The sequence below is a fragment of the Canis lupus genome, chromosome 8, assembly GCF_011100685.1.
Source record: "Canis lupus familiaris isolate Mischka breed German Shepherd chromosome 8, alternate assembly UU_Cfam_GSD_1.0, whole genome shotgun sequence".
NCBI classification, from domain to species: domain Eukaryota; kingdom Metazoa; phylum Chordata; class Mammalia; order Carnivora; family Canidae; genus Canis; species Canis lupus.
The window spans coordinates 75,078,226-75,098,090 of NC_049229.1; the positions used below are offsets into that span (position 1 = coordinate 75,078,226).

Genomic DNA, 19,865 nt, shown 5'->3' on the forward strand with positions numbered 1-19,865 from the left:
CAGACTCCGGGCGTCCCCCCGAGGACCATCAGGTTTGAGTCCCTTTGAGTTACTGTACGGTCGGCCCTTCCTTATCAACCACAACCTCCCGGCCGTTCCTCCACCTCTTTTATCCTATCTGCCTTACCTTACCCTCCTCCGGGCCCTCGTGAGAGCCCTTGCCAATGCTGTCATTCCGGCCCCGACTGACAATGCCTCCGAGGAAGTCTCTCCACGAGACTTATCCCCAGGGGACCAGGTCCTTCTCAGAAATCTGCAGCCAGGCTCCCTGCAGACCCGATGGACCGGACCTCACACGGTCATCCTCACCACCCCAACCGCGGCAAAATTGCTGGGACATACGGCATTGGTGCACATCAACAACCTTAAACGGGCACCCACAGGTATCGAATGGGCCTCCCAGATGGTGGGACCCACCAAACTCCGCCTGGCTAGGGCCCCTTCTCATACTTCTCCTGAGCCCCCCGATCCAAGCGGTAGAATGTGATTGCATGAAAGGCAGCGGTACCTCGCGCTACTTTTCATCTTATACCCACATGCCCAGAACTTGTTACTCAGGGAAGACACCCATCATCTGTACTTCAAGACATGCCGAAGGAACCTTTTGGCTGTCTGAACTTTCTCAAACCAGCCAATCCCCTTGCAGCCGGTACCCCAAGACTGGAATGCCTGCAAGAACTCACCCGGGTATCTGTCAAACAACTTTTACTTCACCCATACTCTCTCTTGCCCACATCCGACTACCCCTACAACGACACCCCACCGTCAGCAGGAAGTAGCCAGAGCAGAGTCGACGCCCCCGACACCATTATATAAAACAAAAGGTCGGAATGTTGGGGCCAGGCGGGAAGGGAAACTCCTCAAGATGGCGGATACGCCAAAATGGCTGAGGTTCCTGTCACCACCTCCACTTGGGACGACAGCTTGAGCAGACCCTTACACCTCTCCTTTGGACTTCCCCAACCGAACCCAATGCCCTTCAAACCCCAAAGGAGTAAGTCACTTTTGACTGGTCGAATTGCAATCCTTCCTTTGCATAGTGAGGGTCACTCTGACTGGTTGGATTGCCATCCTTCCTTTGCATATGAGCCAACCAATAGGAAACCGTTCTGCCTTACAACGTTATGTAAACCCCCTACCACCTTGTCTTGGCGCGACTTCCTTGACTCACTCTCTTTCCCCTGTGAGTCGTGGAACCTCGCCCGAGGGTGATTGCAATAAAATCTGTTCTTGGACCCTCGCTTGCCTTGGCGGTCTCATTTCCATCTAGTTACTAAAAAACTTAACAGAAAGTATAATCTCTTTCGTGAAAATTTGTGGGCATCAGTTGAGAGGACAAAATGGTCCTTTTATTAGTGACTCAAATCCCATTGTTTGATTTGCAGATGCTGAACCACCCTTGCAGACCAAAATTTAAGCCCATTTGGTCCTGGTGAATTATGCTGTTAATGTACTGTTGGATCCTGTTTCTTAGGATCTTTGTGACAATTTTGCATCCATATTCATCAAGTCTGTAATTCTCCTTTTCAGTTAGATCTTTGTCTGCTTTTGATATCAAAGAAATGATACCCTCAGAAAATGAACTTAGAAGTCTCCTTTAATTTCTATTTTTTGGAACATTTTCAGGATAGGTAGGTATTAATTCTTTTTAAATGCTTGTTGCATTCCCATGGGCAGCCATCTGTCCAGGACTTTTGATTGTTAGAAGAATTTAAATATGTTTGATTTTCATTTCTTGGTTTTGGGTCTGTACAGTTTTCTATTCATTCCTGTTTCAGATTTGGGTGTTTCTTCATTTATAGGAAGACATCCATTTCTTCCAGATTGCTGAATTTGTTGGCATGTTATTGCTCATAATGTTCTCTCTCATTAATAATTTATTTTTAATTTATTTATTATATATTTTATTTAAGTTCAATCTGCAAGCATATAGTAACACCAAGTGCTCATCTCATCGTGTGCCTTACTTAGTGTCCATCACCCAGGTACCATGTCCTACCATACACCTCCCCTTCTGCTACCCTTTTGCAAGTCCCAGAGATAGGAATCACTCATGGTTTGTCTTCCTCTCTGATTTATTCCCACACATTTCCCCTCCTTCCATTATGATCCCATTCACTATTTCTTATATTCCACATATGAGTGAATCTATGATGATTGTACTCTGACTTATTTCATTGGCATAATACCTCATAGTTCCATACATGTTGATGAAAATGGTACTTACTGATCCTTTCCAATGATGGAGAAATATCCCTTTGTATATATAAACCGTATCATGTTTATCAATTCATCTGACAAAGGTCATCATGGCTTCTCTGAGAATTTGGCTCTTGTGGACATGGCTGCTATAAACATCGAGTTGCAGGTGTCCTGCCATTTCACTGCATCTGTATCTTTGGGATAAATCCCTGACAGTGCAATTGCTGGGTCATAGGCAAATCTGTTTTTAACTCTTTGAGGAACCCCACACACTTTTCCAGAGTGGCTGCACCAGTTCACATTCCCACCAACAGTGTAAGATGATTCCCCTTTCTCCACATCCTCTCCATTTGTTGTTTTCTTTCTTATTAATTTTCCTATTCTCTGAGGTGTGAAGTGCCAGCTGTATGTGTTTGGATGTGCTTTTCCCTGATAGAAAGTGATGTGGAGCATTATTTTCATGGACTTGTTGGCCACAAGTAGGTTTTATTTGGAGAAATTTCCATTCATGTTTTCTCCCCATTTCTTGACTAGATTCCTTGTTTCTTGTGTGTTGAGTTTAAGTTCTTTATAGATGTTGGTTACAAGTTCTTTGATTTGTCATTTACTAATATAATCTACCCTTCTGTATGTTGTGTTTTAGGTTTGTTGACAGTTTCCTTTGTTCTGCAGAACATTTTTTTATGGAACTCCCAAAATGCATTTTTGCTTTTGATTCCCTGGTCATTATACATATGCCTTGCAAGAAATTGCTGTGGCTAAGTTCCAAAACGTTGTTCTCTCTCTTCTCCTCCTAGAGATTTTGGTGGATTGTTCTCTCATATTTAGATCTTTTAACCATTTTGACTTTATCTTTTTGCCTGGTATAAGATAATGGTCTACTTTAATTCTACATGTGTCATTCAATTCTCCCCATGCCAATTATTTTTTAGACTGTTTTATTTTCCCAGGGGACATTCTTTCCTATTTTATAGATTATAGACCATATGTTTGAGGGTCCACTTTTGGGTTCTATATTCTGATGTATTGAACAGTGTGTATGTTCTTTTGCCAGTACCACACCATATTAATGATCACAGCTTTGCTGTACAGCTTGAAACCAGCTTTGGTTTTCTTTCTCAACCTTACTCTGGCTATTGGAGTTCTTTTCAGATTTTATAGATATCTTAGGATTGTTTGTTCCATCACTGGGAAGAAAGCTCGTGGTATTTTGATAGGAATTGCATTCAGTGTCTATATTGCCCTGAGTAGCATAGACATTTTCACAATGTTTATTCTTCTGATCCTTGAGCATAGAATGTTTCTCCATCTGTTTGTGTCTTCATTCATTTCTTTCATACGTGTTCTCTAGATTTAAAGTACAGATCTTTACCTCATTGGTTAGGTCTATTCCTACTTATCTTATGGTTGGAGCCAATGTAAATGAGTTTAAAATACCCTAATTTCTTTGTTATCAGTATCATTGTTAGTGTGTAGAAATGCAGCTGCTTTCTAGCCTTGGTTTGTCTCCTTCCATGTCCCTAAGTTGCTACATCCTTTCTAGAAATTTTAGGTGATATCTCTTGTGGGTTATATAAAAATATCATGTACTCTGCAAAGAGGGAGAGATTGAATTAATCTTTTCCATTTCGAATGCCTTTTAGTTTGTTGTCTGATTGTTGATGCTAGGAATTCTATTTCTTTTGTGAGCAGAATCGGTGAGGGCCTGCATCCGTGCTGTCTTCCTGAGTTTAGGGACAAGGTCTTTGAATCCCCATTGAGTATGAGATTCACTGTGAACTTTCCATAGATGGCCTTTAAGATATTGAAGTATGGGATCCCTGGGTGGCGCAGCGGTTTGGCGCCTGCCTTTGGCCCAGGGCGCGATCCTGGAGACCCGGGATCGAATCGCACGTCGGGCTCCCGGTGCATGGAGCCTGCTTCTCCCTCTGCCTATGTCTCTGCCTCTCTCTCTCTGTGTGACTATCATAAATAAATAAGAAAATTTAAAAAAAAAGATATTGAAGTATGTTCCCTCTACCCTCTACTTTGAAGAGTTTTTTTTAATTTTTATTTATTTATGATAGTCACAGAGAGAGAGAGAAAGAGAGGCAGAGACATAGGCAGAGGGAGAAGCAGGATCCATGCACCAGGAGCCTGATGTGGGATTCGATCCCGGGTCTCCAGGATTGCGCCCTGGGCCAAAGGCAGGCGCCAAACCGCTGCGCCACCCAGGGATCCCGACTTTGAAGAGTTTTAATCAGGAATGCCTGCTGTAATTTTTCCTATGAGTTCTCTGCATCTAGTTAGAGGACCACATACATCTTGCCTTTTGTAATATTTTATAAAGATTTTATTTATTTATTCATGAGTGACAGAATGAGAGCAAGAGAGAGAGAGACAGACAGACACAGGGACAGAGAAAGTGTTAGAGACATAAGCAGAGAGTGAACAGGCTCCATGCAAGGAGCCTGACGTGGGACTTGATCCTGTGACTCCAGGTCACGTCCTTGGCCAAACGCAGGAACTAAATCTCTGAGCCACCCAGGCATCCCTCTTTGTCTTTTCTATTATTTTTTGACTATTATCTACAAATACTTATTGTAACACTTGAATAGAACTACAGGAAACACTTGGCATTTATAGAAAATATTAATTCATTGTTAGGTTACAAAAATTTATACATAGCAAAATGTAATGTCCTTTACATAGAAAATATTAGACTACTTAAACAAAACTTTCAGAAATTCCTGGTAATAGCTACAAGAATTAGAAAATTAAAATTAGGCTTGAGACACTGCCTCTTCTAGAAAACTGGACTCTAACAGCACCTCCACTGCTAGAAAAAATATTTAAGTCTGCCATGCAACAGGAAAACAAAACAAAACAAGCTATTTTGGAACAACTGTTCTACACAGAAGAGAACTTCTCCCAATTAAAAAAAGGTGAAGATCCAAATTGGCATTTTTAGGCATTAACAAGAACAAAAAAAAATCCAAATGAAATATTATACTTGATGTTCAATTTAAATAGCATCTTGATAAAGGTATGCTTCCTTTCATTTTAATACATTTCTGCACATGTATATGGTTTAAAATCCAGGAAACAGCCAAACCAAAAGTTAATTGTTAACATGAATATGCATTATTAACCCTATATTATGCAGCCCCTTTTAAAAAGCACTGATGCACCCAACAGCTATATGTAACATTTCATAAAGAACAACACAGTTTACCATCACTAATACCCAATACTTATAATCACTTAATGTGCTGGAACACAATGATTTAGAAGGCAAGTTTCTTTTGAAAATTGCTTAAACACAAGCAGGTGTTTTTTGCTGAACATTGAACTTGTATTATTCCAGGAAAGTTTTCAATTTAAAAATGAATTAAACACCAATAAAAAATAAATTTAAAAAAAAATAAATACCTATTCTAATTTAAATTACTTAAGTATTCAAGTCTATAAAAGTAGGAGGAGGTCTGTGGTCCATTTGTAAATGAGGTTTTTAGATAGTTGGTATGAAACTGTAAACTTGCTATTCAGACCACATAAAAATGGTTTAGAATGGTGGTCATTTTAATAAGGTAACACTTCTTAATTAAGAAAAACATTTGTGGAACAAAAGTCTATGAATTATTTTGGGTCTTATGTTGTATAATAAGTTCTTAGAAATCTGAAACAAATACTTATTAAGGCAGAGCTGACATTTATTTCCCAGGATGAAGAATGACAACTGGGCCATTTTATTCAAGGAAATCTATTATGAATTTTTTTGGAAAGCTTGTCAATGAGTCAGAATCCAGCGTCTTCAATGGTAGGTATAGTATATTTATAGTATATTCTTTTAGCATTATTGAAAAATAAATTTCTGATTGGATCAGGAGACTAATGTGTCCTGGAATTAAAGAATAGAGAAGTCAGTTAATTTTTTTAAAAAGCCAATTGTTAAGAATCACATGACCTTGAGCCAAAGTTTAATAAATGTCAGCTTTCAGAAATGGAACCCTCACCCCCATTCCATTTTATTCCTTAGATAGATCAATTTACTTGCGGACGGATGGCATATGTGAATTGATGGTCAAATTCCTTGATGCTGGCACATCCTTAGTCCCTCTCAAGGAGTATGCCACATTCTCAGCACTCCTCTTGGTAGGATCGCTCTACCAATAAACGTGAATATGGCACAAATTTCAGAAAGATTAACAATCATTTTGTCAAAATGTTGCCTTTTAAAATGGCGAACATGAAACCTCCAATATCTGCTTTATAGAAAAAGATTTACCTACAGGAATGTTTTCCTAGAAATACATCCCCGCAGCTTGAGACAGACAGTGAAGTGTTTTTACTTCTACATATGTTTCTTTGGTGGGGTACACATATGTACTGCAGAGCAGCTGTCTGATACTACTCAGAGCTGCAAACTCGTCAGCCGTAACACTTTGGCAAACATTTATGTGTAAGAATTGAGTTGTTCTTTTCACCTAGACTGGATATCTTTCAGTTCCTGTTCTTCCTTTGCTTTGATATCCTGGTAAGCCTGCATTTTGCTTGCATCCTTTAAGTAAGCCCAGTCAGAAGATAGTATCATGAGGAAGTGGATCTGGAAAAGAAGGGTGAGCATGATTGGTAGTGAGCATGTCAGAAGGCAAAGCAAGCTGCTAGGCAGATTAGACCGTCTTTACTGTCAAAAGGTAGAGAGGGTTATTCTGTATTAATACTCATTCTGCTGTCAGACCCATCAGATACTGGAAGCATGCTCTACTAGTATGCTTAAGAGGTAAAAGGCTGAAAAAAATTAGTATACAGACATAATGAACTGAAAAAAATGGCCAAAGTTATTGTTAAGAAAAAGAAAAAATGAAATAGGAGAGGATGTTTTTTGTTTGTTCGGGCTTTTTTTGTTTTTGTTTTTTATCATTTTGGGAGTAATTTTAACTAACACAGATGTTCAGAAACACATTGTGTGCTTCTTTTAAAATCAGTGTCGTGCAAAGATCTTTACTCTCTGTGGATAAAAATCAATTCCCTAAAGGCCTAGAAGTGTATAATACTTATTTTGAGTAACGAATATAAACCATGTATTTAACATGGCAAAATTACCTGAATGTCAAGACTACAATTTTAAGACCTCTAAGCAAAGCATGCAGTCAGTGTTAACACATTTTCAGTAGTGAAACTCCAAGTTTTGTTCTCTAACTGCCATTAGTGCATTTCAGAAAGTGTACAAATCCTTCTTCTTTAGAGTTGATATGACCAACACTTCTTTCCCGCTTATTTTCCTCATCTTTCCTGCAAAATCTACATCTCCAGTGCCTCATATTTCCCTTTCAACATATCTGAGACTTCCAGATCCAGGCACAATTTCTGTTTCCCTTAAAACCTGACGTGCAGTTGGACACCTGGCTCTGAGGAATCAGGGACTCTGCGCCAAAACACAACAACACGAGGTTACTGATGGTGTGGCTCTGAAAGTAGGGACTGTGTTGTGCCGAGAGAACACATGCCCCACATTCAGATCCTGGTCTCATAGAAAACAACTGGATGCTCTTTATTTTTCTTCACATGGTACTCTAGCTAGAGGCCTACTTGGAAGGGCATCTATTTGGTAGTGAGCCATGTAGTCCGAAAATAATGTTTAGTCAAATTTAAGATATGTTTGCCTTTTTTCCCAGAGTCGAAGAAAACAAAATCCAGATGAAAACATCTCTCTGCCATCTTCTCTCCAGCACTGGTATTGGTTATAAAGCAAGCAAAAGTAACAGACAATCATTGACAGATGAATGGATAAAGAAGATGTGGTCTCTGTACACAATGGAATATTACTCAGCCATTAGAAATGACAAATAACCACCTTTTGCTTTGACATGGATGGACCAGGAGGGTATTATGCTGTGTGAAATAAGTCAATCGGAAAAGGACAAATTATATGGTCTCATTCATTTGGGGAATATAAAAATAGTGAAAGGGAATAAAAGGAAAAGGAGAGAAAATGAGTGGGAAATATCACTGAATGTGATAAAACATGAGAGACCCTTAACAAAATGAGCAAGGGGTAGTGGAAGGGGACGTGGGCAGGGGGTGGGGTTGACTGGGTGACAGGCACTGAGGGAGGCACTTGGTAGGATGAGCACTGGCTATATGTTGGAAAATTGAACTCCAATTAAAAAATAAATCAAAAAAAATTTTAAAAAGTAACGGACAAGGCAGGTGTTACCATGTTTTAGCACTACATTTAGAGATACGCTCAAAGTTCAAGAAAGTTATTTTTTAATAGATCCTCAGCAATGTCATTACATAACTGAATCATTTTCACAACATGGAAATAGCCAGATCTCATCATTTTGTAATTCATGCCCCACATGGTCATTGCTATAACAGCATTGGGAGGGAGGAGTTAAGATTCTGGATCAGGGTCCTTGAGGTTCTCTCATAACTGGAACATGATAGGTAGTTATGCAATCACTCTGATTTCTGATGAAATCAGAGGTCTGGGAGAACAAAAACTGCAAGTCGACATGTAGAAAATCGACCATCTTTTGGACATAGGAGGTGTGGATGTTGTCATAACATATAGCTGTGGCAATGATGACAGGAGGGAGGCTGATCCAGAATATTCTGCATAGTAGTATGAGCAGCAGAGAGGAAAATCTGAACCTTTTGATGTCCGCTTCCATGGGGATGTGCTGCCTTGAAAGTGCACAGGTGGGAAAGAGGGAGGAATCCCAGGATACTAATGGGTCTCACGAACCCCAGGGTTGTAGGAAGAATGTGTGGCACAAACGTGATGCACAGCAACTAAGGACAGGAGCATGGATGGTGGCTGAGGACAGTGAGTCCAGGTGTGGGTTTCCTGCTCTATTTTGTCATAACCTGGGATGTCTGAGGTCCAGGTGCAGGCAGATGTGGTATCTGGAGAGAACCCACGTACTAGCCCGTCCTTTCCCTGTCACCTCATATGGGGCCCAGAGGCAGGGAGCTTTCCTAGTCCTAGTGTATAAGGTCCCTGGTCCCATCAGAAGGCTGCACCTCCTGATCTAAGTGCTACCCTAAGGCCTGACCTCACCTCCCATCACATGGACGTTAGGTTACAAAACAGGGATGTAAAGGTCACACAGAGTGAGCTGATATCAGCACCTGAAGGATCCATGAGTTATTCCCTGAAGGTGGAAAGTCCTCCTCCACCTTTGTTCTCTCAGTTTTCATAATAGTTTAATTTGTCATCACATGGTATCTTTGAGTGTCACCTGCTAGCACCTGTAATCACCAGTCCTCCCTCTTCTCCTCCTGCCCCACCCATGGGAAATCCAGAAGGAACTATTGAATTCCCTCCTTGATGCAGGTGGGACACTGAATCCACACAAGCCCCTCCTGGAGGGGGACCGCGTCCCTACCACTGCCCCACAACACACACCATGAGCCAGTGTCCTTCCAAAATCCAAGCATTTATGACATGCTGAGAGGCCTGCCCTGCTCTCAACAGACACTATGATGAAGGTGATAAAGGTTGGTACTCTCGTGTCTGTGTGTGTTTGGGGGCTCTTCAGACTACACATCCTCACAATGTACTTCTTGGGGTCCCTTGCTTTCCCAGATTCACACTGATATTGATTCTGTGAGAGTGGTTCAAGACTGAAGTCACACCTACACTCCGTCTTCTCTCCGTTTGATTTTCAAGCCCTTTGTAGTGACATCCTTGCATATTAGAAACGAGGAATACCCACCCTTTGCTACAACATGGATGGAACTGGAGGGTATTATGCTGAGTGAAGTAAGCCAATGGGAAAATGACAAACATATGGTCGCATTTATTCAGGGAATGTAAAAAATCGAGAAAGGGAATAAAGAAGAAAGGAAGGAAAATGAGTGGGAAATGTCAGGGAAGCAGACAGAACATGAGAGAATCCTTACTCTGGGAGATGAACAAGGGGTAGTGGAAGGGGAGGTCGGCGGAGGGTTGGGTGACTGGGTGACAGGCAGTGAGGGCGGCACTTGGCCAGATAAGCACTGGGTGTTATGGTATATTATGGCAAATTGAAATCCAATAAAAATATACAAAATAAAATAAAATCATTGCACAGTGAGCTGGGTGGTTGTTTCATATTCCATGTACACAGCTGGGACTCTTATAAAGGAAAAGTTGTGGTAAACGGAGATATGGGTAATAAACTGGTTTTTATGGACAGTACTAAGAAATTTTAAGCAGATTTGTCCTTGAGCATATAAGAAGAGTTGTTGACTAAAACCAACCAACTTTCCAAATCAGAAACTGAATAAGGAATAAGCAAAACAAGAGCCACTGCCATTTTTGGAATATTTCTCTTTCTATGACAACAAAGTTTGTAAGTTAGAGACTGAATATGTAAGCACAGAATCCTGTGCCCAGAGAGACTCTCTTGGGGAAACTGCTCCTTGGAGAGGAAGCCCAGACCCTGACAGGAAATCTGCCCAGAGCCTCCATCTGCACCTGCTCCTGGGCCTTCAAGACAGAAGTGTTGAGTAGTGTGCACCCCGTGGTCATCCCGATCCCCTTCTACAGGGAGGTTTGTGTCTGGGCTCACACTGAGGTCACCTCACTGTGTCCTTCGCACAGTAATACACGGCCATGTCCTTGGCTCTCAGGCTGTTCATCTGCAGATACAGCGTGTTCTTGGCATTGTCTCTGGAGATGGTGAATCCGCCCTTCACAGCGTCTGGGTAGTATGTGCTACTTCCATCACTGCTAATCCGTGCGACCCACTGCAGCCCCTTCCCTGGAGCCTGGCGGACCCATTCCATATAGTAGCTACTGAAGGTGAATCCAGAGGCCACACAGGAGAGTCTCAGGGATCCCCCAGGCTTCACCAGGTCTCCCCCAGATTCCACCAGCTGCACCTCACCCTGGACACCTGCAGACACAAGACATCCTGGTCAGGAAACTCCCACATCCTGTTTCTCTCACCTCAACTCACAGACTGAATGTCCGTTGTTCTCCATGAATTACCTTTTAAAATAACGACAAGAAAAAAAAATAAAAAAAAATAAAATAACGACAAGGAAAACCCAGGAGAGCACAGACTCCATGGTCGTTTGTCTGTGTTGTGTCCTGAGCACTGAATGGGGTCACCTGGGGATCCTGGGGCTGGAGCTCCTCCAGCTGCAGGGTCGGGGCTCAGCTTGTTTAATCAGTGGAGGGAGGTCCCTATTTGCATGTCCCTGACTACATAGTCACCTACCAATTTAGATTCAATTCTTAATAAGTTACATACAGGGATCCCTGGGTGGCGCAGCGGTTTGGCGCCTGCCTTTGGCCCAAGGAGCGATCCTGGAGACCTGAGATCGAATCCCATATCGGGTTCCCGGTGCATGGAGCCTGCTTCTCCCTCGGCCTATGTCTCTGCCTCTCTCTCTCTCTCTCTCTCTCTCTCTCTCTCTCTCTCTCTGTGACTATCATAAATAAATAAAAATTTTTTAAAAAATTAAAAATATAAGTTATATACAAAGATTGCTTCACAACCCCAGATCAGTTTGTTTTGGTTTCACAGTGGGTTTATGATGTTCTAATCCATCAATGTATTAATCTTTGCATTTCTGTTCCTTTTTAAAGGTCTTTCTTTAGTATAGGTCATTTTTAAACAGTATTTTCTCTGCTTAATGAAGTTTAATCATAAATATTTATTTTTGGTACCAGTATAAAGGTGATTGTTTTGTAAATTTGATACAGAAAATGTGTTGTTAGTGTGTAAGTTTTAACTTTATTGTCTATGTTGATTTTATTTCCTGAATTTTGTTTGGGCTCATTAGTTACTTGTAATTGTTTTTTGGAATAATTTTCCTCATTGACTATGTATATGCAAACAAATTATTTAACTTCCTGTTGACTGATTTTAATATCTTTTATTTTATTATTGCCTAATTTCAAGGGTAACCTTAGATTTAGGTGCATAAATATTTTCCTTGTTATTTGTCAGATTCATTACTCTAATATTTTTTCTGATATATAGCAGAACTAGGAGAGCAAATGAATTTCTTTTTGCATGTGGATCAGCTCCCTAGTATATGGTGTGGTGCGGGACCTCACAAAGGACAGGAAGTCTGTTCACAACTTCTGCCTAATTCTGATTGGAGATATATATCTTTGGTGTGTGTTGAGATTGATAAGTTCATTTTAGATTTGGATTCGAGTCTTTAATCTGATAAGACATTTCCACATATCTTCTTGCATTCTCTAGGTGGCCTTTTAGTTACTTTGAGTGATTCCTTTCCTGTGAAAATGCTCTTTCCTTGATGAAGTCGCCATAGTTCATTTTCCTTTGTTTTCCCTTGCTTCTGGAGGCACGTCTAGAAGTGGCTGCAGCTGAGGTAGAAAATGTGCTGCCTGTGTTATCCTGAGGATTCTGATGGTTTCCTGACTCACATTTAGGTTTTTCGTGAACTTTGAGTTCATTTTTGTGAATGACGTAAAACAAGTGTCCACTTTCTTTCTTCTGCATGTGGCTCTCCAATATTGCCAACGGCATTTATTGAAGATATTTTCTTTTTATTCATTGGATATTCTTTCCTGCTTGGTCAAGATTTTTTGACCATACTATTCTGGGTCCATTTCTGGGTTCTTAAAGTTTTCTATTTATCTATAAGTCTGTATTTTTTAGAGCGCCATACTGTTCTGGTGATCACAACGTCATAATTTATCTTGCAACTAGAATCAGGATGTCTCCAGCCTTGCTTTACTTTTTCAGGATTGCTTTGGTTAGTGGAGGTCTTTGTGGTTCCCTAAAGGTTTTTAGATCGTTTGCTCAAGCTCTGCGACAAATGCTGGTGATATTTTATAAACCTGGCTTTGAAAGGATAACTTGCTCTTGGTAGCATAGTTATTTTTTCAATATTAATTCTTCTAATATGAGAATATATATTTTCTATCTACTTGTGTCTTCCATACTGTCTTTCATAAGAGTTCTGTAATATTTAGACTATACATCCATCCCTCTTTGGTTAGGATTTTCCCTCATTATCTGATGATTTCTGGTGCAATTATAAATTGCATCCAGTCCTTGTTTTTCTTTATTCTATTTCATTTGCACTATATAGAAAAGCCATTGACTTCCTTGTATTCATTTTACATGCTCCGATCTTGTTGAACTCTGGTGTCAGTTCTAGAAATTTTTTCAAAGGAATCTTTGGGATTTGAACTTAAAATAACTTACCTGTGAAGAGTGAAAGTTTGATTTTTTTCTTTGCTGAGTTGGAGGAAATTTCCTTCTGTTTGCTGTCTGATTGACGAGGTTACGCCTTCTACCACAATTGTGAAGAACAGTGGTGATGGAGGGTATCCTTGTCCTGTTCCTGATCTTAGGAGAAAAGCTCTCAACTTTTTCCTATTGAGGAAGACATTCTCCATGTGTCTTCAGTACAAAGAGAATGGTCTAGTTTCATTCTTCTGCACGTGGCTGTCCAATTTTCCCAGCACCATTTATGGAAGACACTGTCCTTTTTCCACTGGAGAGTCTTACCTGCTTTGTCAGATAAGAGTTGACCATGGAGTTGAAAGCCCATTTCTGAGTCTTCTATTCTGTTCCATTGATCTATGTGTCTGTTTTTGTGCCAGTAACGCACTGTATTCAGGATCACAGATTTGTAGTGCCACGTGAAATCTGACATTGTGATGCCCTGGCTCTGGCATTCTTTTTCAGTATTCCCCTGGGTTTTTGGAGTCTTTTCTGATTCCACACAAATCTTAAGATGATTTGTTCCACCTGTCTGAAAAAAGTCCATGGGATTTGATAGGGATTTCATTGACTGCGTAAATTGCCCTGGGTAACATTGACATTTTCACAATACTAAATCTTCCAATCCATGAGCGTGGAATATTTTTCCATCTCTTTGTGTCTTCCTCCCTGGTGCACAGGGAGTGCTGTTATGATTCAGGAAAATATTCAGTTGATGAGTATGGAGGTATTTGTAAGTGATTTATAGTCCAGGTCAGGGAAATTTAAGTTCAAGAAGTGAAAGTAGTAGAGTTGTTTACAAAAGTATGCAGATGCTAGAGTTGATTTCCCAAGTTTCTAAGATAGAGAATGAATACTTTAACACAAAATCCTATGTCCAGAGAGACTCTGTGGGGAAAACTACTCCTTGGAGAGGAAGCCCAGACCCTGAAAGGAAATCTGCTGATAACCTCAATCTGCACCTGCTCCTGAGCCTTCAAGACAGAAGTGTTGAGTAGTGTGCACCCCCTGGTGGTCCCGATCCCCTTCTACAGGGAGGTTTGTGTCTGGGCTTACACTGAGGTCCCATCACTCTGTCCCTTGCACAGTAATATAGGGCCATATCATCAGCTCTCAGGCTGTTCATCTGCAGATACAGAGTGTTCTTGGAATTGTCTCTGGAGATGGTGAATCTGCCCTTCACAGCGTCTGGGTAGCTTGTGCTACTTCCATCACTCCTAATTCTTGCAACCCACTGCAGCCCCTTCCCTGGAGCCTGGTGGACCCAGTGCATGTAGTAGCTACTGAAGGTGAATCCAGAGGTCACACAGGACAGTCTCAGGGAACCCCCAGGCTTCACCAGCTCTCCCCCAGACTCCACCAGCTGCACTTCACCCTGGACACCTGCAGACACAAGGCATCCTGGTCAGAAAATTATCCCACATCTTCTGTTTCTCTCATTCACCTCCATTCACATACTAAAGGTCTCTTATTCTTCATGAATTACCTTTTTTCATTTATTTATAATAGTCACACACAGAGAGAGAGAGAGAGAGAGAGGCCGAGACATAGGCAGAGGGAGAAGCAGGCTCTATGCCCCAGGAGCCTGACGTGGGATTCGATCCCGGGTCTCCAGGATCGCGCCCTGGGCCAAAGGCAGGCGCTAAACCGATGCACCACCCAGGGATCCCCAAATTACCTTTTAAAATAGTGATGAGGAAAACCCAGGATAGCACGGACTCCATGGTGAGTTGTCTGTGTTCCGTCCTGATCACTGAATATGGTCACCTGGGGATACTGGGGCTTGGGCTACTCTCCCAGCTCAAGGTCGGGGCTGGGGTGCTTAATAAATGGAGGGAGGGCCATATTTGCATGTCCTCTGACTATATCTTCAGCTCTTGACTACAATTCGATTCTAATGAGTTTATAGCAAGGATTGCATTACCTTTGCAGATCACATTGTGATGATGTCACTCATGAAATATCAAGTTTTCATCTGTGAGAGGTGTAATCTTTTCATTTCTGTTTGTTTTCTAAAAAGACTTTCATCAAAATAGGCCATTTTTAGTATGGTATTTTATCCTTTATTCAAATATATTTCTAAATTTTATTTAGAAATAATTTTTTTATTTTATTTCTAAATTTTTATTTTTGATGCAAGTTAACGTGATATTTTTGTTGATTTTATATAGATAGTTTTTGTTAGTGTGTGGAATCATAGCTGTATTTATTTTATATCCTGAATTTTCCCTGAAATCCTTAACTGATTCCTAGAATTTGTAAAGTTTGTAGACATTGCCCCTAGCAGATCATGTCATATGGAAATGAATAATATTTCTTCCTCTCTACTGATTAATTTTTTATTGCCTACTTTCCCTGGGTAGGTATTCACCTTGTTGGAGAAGAAAAATTGCTCTGCTTTTCTTCTGATTCCATTGCCTCATCTAATAGCTCAGTAGTCATAAGACATAACTAAGGGGAGATGCATTTCATTTTCCATGTGCATGAGCTATGTAAAATATGACACCCAGACAATGACTACAGCAGGCAGCACTTCTGTCCTTAGACAATACGATGTTGCATTTGTGGATATTTAAGGCCAGGGTTTGGGTTTGGGTCAGTGAATGAATGAGCAGATGACAAAGGCTGTTTGCAGAGCCATCTGAGCCCTGTTCCATACCATGATTTGGAGGATGGTTTTCCTCTATTGAAATGGAGAAAGGGTGAATCCCACCAAATATTTGTTTGACTGGCTGAGGGAGCTTAAAAAGTTCTTTACACAACAGATGCAGTCTGAAAATGCCAGAGTATCAGCGTTGGATTCATATGTCACTAGTATCTTTGCCTCTGTCTACAAAAGTTAAGAATGTCTGTTTCAAATCTGTGAAGAAAGTCTATGATGTTTTGATAAGAATTGCATTGACTGCATAGAATGTTCTGGGTAGCATATATTTTTAAAATATTCCTGTTTAAAAATTATTTCATAACTTTCTTTTTTTTAATTTTTATTTATTTATGATAGTCACACACAGAGAGAGAGAGAGAGGCAGAGACACAGGCAGAGGGAGAAGCAGGGTCCATGCACCAGGAGCCCAACATGGGATTCGATCCCAGGTCTCCAGGATCACGCCCTGGGCCAAAGGCAGGCGCCAAACCGCTGCACCACCCAGGGATCCCCATAACTTTCTTATTCATGAGAGACACCTAGAGTGATGCAGAGACATAGTCAGAGGGAGAAGCGGGATCCCTCTCACAGGAAGCCCATTGTGGGATCCATACAAGGACCTTGAGTTTGACGAGAGCGAAAGGCAGACACTCAATCACTGAGCAACCCAGGTGTCCCAACAATAGTTATTCTTCTAATACATAAACATGCAATGGTTTTCTGTCTCATTGTGTCTCCCTCAGTTTACTTCTAGAATCACTGTATAAGTAGAAAAATGTTGAAAAAATCGAAGTACCACAGGAGGGGGGCATCACAATGTTGGTGGTCAAGCTGTATTACTTAGTCGTTATCATCAATACAACCTGGTACGTGCACAAAACAACACATAGATGAATCGAACAGAGTAGAGAAGCCAGAAATGGACAATCAACTCTATGATCAACTAAACCTCCAGAATCAAGAGTGAATGTGCAATGGAAAACACACAGGCTCATCAATAAATTGTGTAGAACGCTCGCCAAAGTAACTGAAGAAGACACAAAGAAAGGGAAAATATTCCATGTCCATAAAATGGAAGAATAAATATTCACCACACTTCCATAAAATGGAAGAATAAATATTCACCACACTGATAGTCCCTATAGTTTAGTTAACCAATGTCCTTTTAAGATGCCTCTGCTACCCAGAGCAGTCTACACATTCAAAGTAATCCTAATCCATATACCATGTTCCCCCGTGTAGTTAATACGCCATGTGATATTGCGTGTACAATATAGTAATGACACTTCATAGATCTATCTCCTCCTAGAAAAGGATTTACACCAAAAGAAGGTACCCAAATATCACGATACACGAGTTAGATGATTAGATTTGGGGCGATATAAATTATTATATGTAGGTAAAATTTGGCCTTGGGTCATTACTGTTATGGATTGCCATTTAGGGTGATGCCAATGTGTGTCACTGTGAATGCCATGTGAGAATAAGGTGAACATTTGCATGTCTGAGTATGGACTGTATTTATCTAGGTCATTGTTGAATCTTTGGTTGATAACTTTGTGGCCCAACGGATTGTCATGGTTGATAATTTCAGAGATCTTGATATTACCACCATGATGGCGAGTTTCGATCTGGACATTGGAGGATTGAATGACATTCACCTTCTGTCCATCTCATGTATCCAGATGCAGGGGACTGAGGACTCAACATCCATGAGTGGCTTCACTCTGTGAATTGGGCAGGGAAACCTCATAACCAGGTGAAGCCACTTTCCTCTATAAACTCCACGTCTCTTTCTGGTTCTGTGTGTCTAACTGAACTCAGATACGTGTACATGGATGGATGGAAAACTCCATGAGTCAGAGAGAGACTTTGCCATATAAAAAAAAAAAGGTCTCTAAATTTGTCATTGCGCCTGAGTCTGGTGTGCACCTGGTTCTCTGCAGGCCTGATGGGATGATGCAGGACACTTGTCAGTGGAGAGAGGGAGCCATCCCTACAAACATGGCTCGGGGATGTCTGCCAGAACCCATGACCATCCTCAGTGTGAATGTGATTAGACCCAGGGGCATCCACAAGGTGTCTCTTCCCAGCAATCATTAGGTCCCTGACAATTTTGTGAAGCCATCAAGCCTCTGAGTTGTTTCCCTCCAAGTGTTTCATTGCCATAGGTTCTATTGGATTGGAAATGTAGCCTCTCTCAGTAAGTTCAGGGGACCTGCTTATCCTGGAAGGACTAATTCCTGGGATCTTGTCCCTGGTATAAACCTCTGATCTGTGTTCTGATAGTGAAAGTGAATGTCCTCTTCCCTTGAAGATAAGACCTGATATGGTTTCCACACTTGTTCCCAACATTCTCAGTGTGAATCACTAATGAGATTGTCATTGGTCTGATAATTCTCCCAAGGAGCCAGTGCTGGGATGGATCGGTGGTGTTAGGAGGTGAAGACCAGGGTACACTCCTGGTAAACAGGCATCCCCAAGCTCAGTATTGTTTCCTACAGAGGAAAGGGAGGTGAATGGGAATGCCAGCTGACACTTGTCCATGACTCCTGCAGATCCAGCAGCAGCCCGTGTGAACCAGTCTGGTCCAGGATTTCAGTATGACCCCATGCAGGCAGCTTGTGGGAGACCATGCCTGAATCGGCTGCCTGTGAGGTGTGGGCACAGATGATCTAGGATGGGTAGCTTTGGATCGATGTCTAGCCCATGGGACACCACACTGATAGTCCCTATAGTTTAGTTAACCAATGTCCTTTATCTGTTATTAATAAAATTATAAAATGCAAAAAGAGAGACTTATTTAATTAGATTCCTTTGGCTACGTCCTTTGAGGCAAAATTTCTCTTTATTCCTGAATTTTGAATGATCATAAAATTATTCTGGAACCTTAAAAAAGACTTTTATAAATATACGGTAGATTTTCTGTCAGTTAAACCACTTTATATTTATTTTAGAAATAGTACACAGAGTGAATCTTAAAATTCTTGAGGTGTAAAGCACAGTACTGTTAGGCATATGCACTGGAAATTTTCACCCTGAAGCACCTACAACAGAACCTCATTGATTCCACAACACCTGATATGTGGGTCAGCCCTTCCAGGCTCAGAGGCTCAGGAACCAACCAGAGTCCTACCGCTGGTCGCATATCATCTGGGCCTTTGCAAGAGCTCCCATGGTTATTGATATACTTGAGTTGAGTAGAGATATAGATAATATGTTAATGTTTACAAGGTATATCCTCTTCATCCCTCATGTAGGAAGCAAATAACATCAGGACAATTAGGCAGGAGTTAAAGCACAAGCATATCCCAAAGCAAAAATTTAAGAATAAGCCATCTACTCCCAAGTCATACAACATTCTGAAGGGCAAGATGGCAGAAGAGTAGGGTCTCTAAGTCACCTGTCCCCACCAAATTACCTAGATCACTTTCAAATCATCCTGAACACCTACAAATTCGGCCTGAGATTTAAAGAGAGAACAGCTGGAATTGTACAGTGAGAAGAGTTCACGCTTCTACCAAAGTCAGAAGATGGAAAAAAATAAATAAAACAGCATCCAAAGGGGAGGGGCCCCAGCAAGGAGCCGGGCTAAAGTAGCCTTAATAATCTACATTTTTTTTAAAAAAGATTTTATTTATTTATTCAACACACACACACACACACAAACACAGAGGCAGAGACACAGCAGAGGGAGAAGCAGGCTCCATGCAAGTAACCTGAAGTGGGACTCTATACCGGGTGTCCAGGATCATACCCTGGGCTGAAGGCGGTGCTAATCTGCTGAGCTACCCTGGCTGCAGAATAATCTAATTTTATCCTACTTTTCACTA

The 19,865-nt window shown here is 41.1% G+C and overlaps 2 gene segments (V, D, J or C); both read right to left on the reverse strand.

The window, feature by feature from the left end:
* Positions 1–6,664: 6,664 nt before the first annotated feature.
* On the reverse strand, positions 6,665–11,189 carry LOC119876548 (the record flags this gene model as incomplete). The annotated part of the segment is given in 3 exon segments: positions 6,665–6,787; positions 10,762–11,072; positions 11,168–11,189. Coding segments are annotated over 3 exon segments (456 nt in total), but the record flags the coding sequence as incomplete, so codon positions are not given.
* A 3,150-nt stretch (positions 11,190–14,339) lies between these two features.
* On the reverse strand, positions 14,340–15,112 carry LOC119872961. The segment is given in 3 exon segments: positions 14,340–14,362; positions 14,445–14,771; positions 15,067–15,112. Coding segments are annotated over 3 exon segments (396 nt in total).
* Between the last annotated feature and the right edge of the window lie 4,753 nt (positions 15,113–19,865).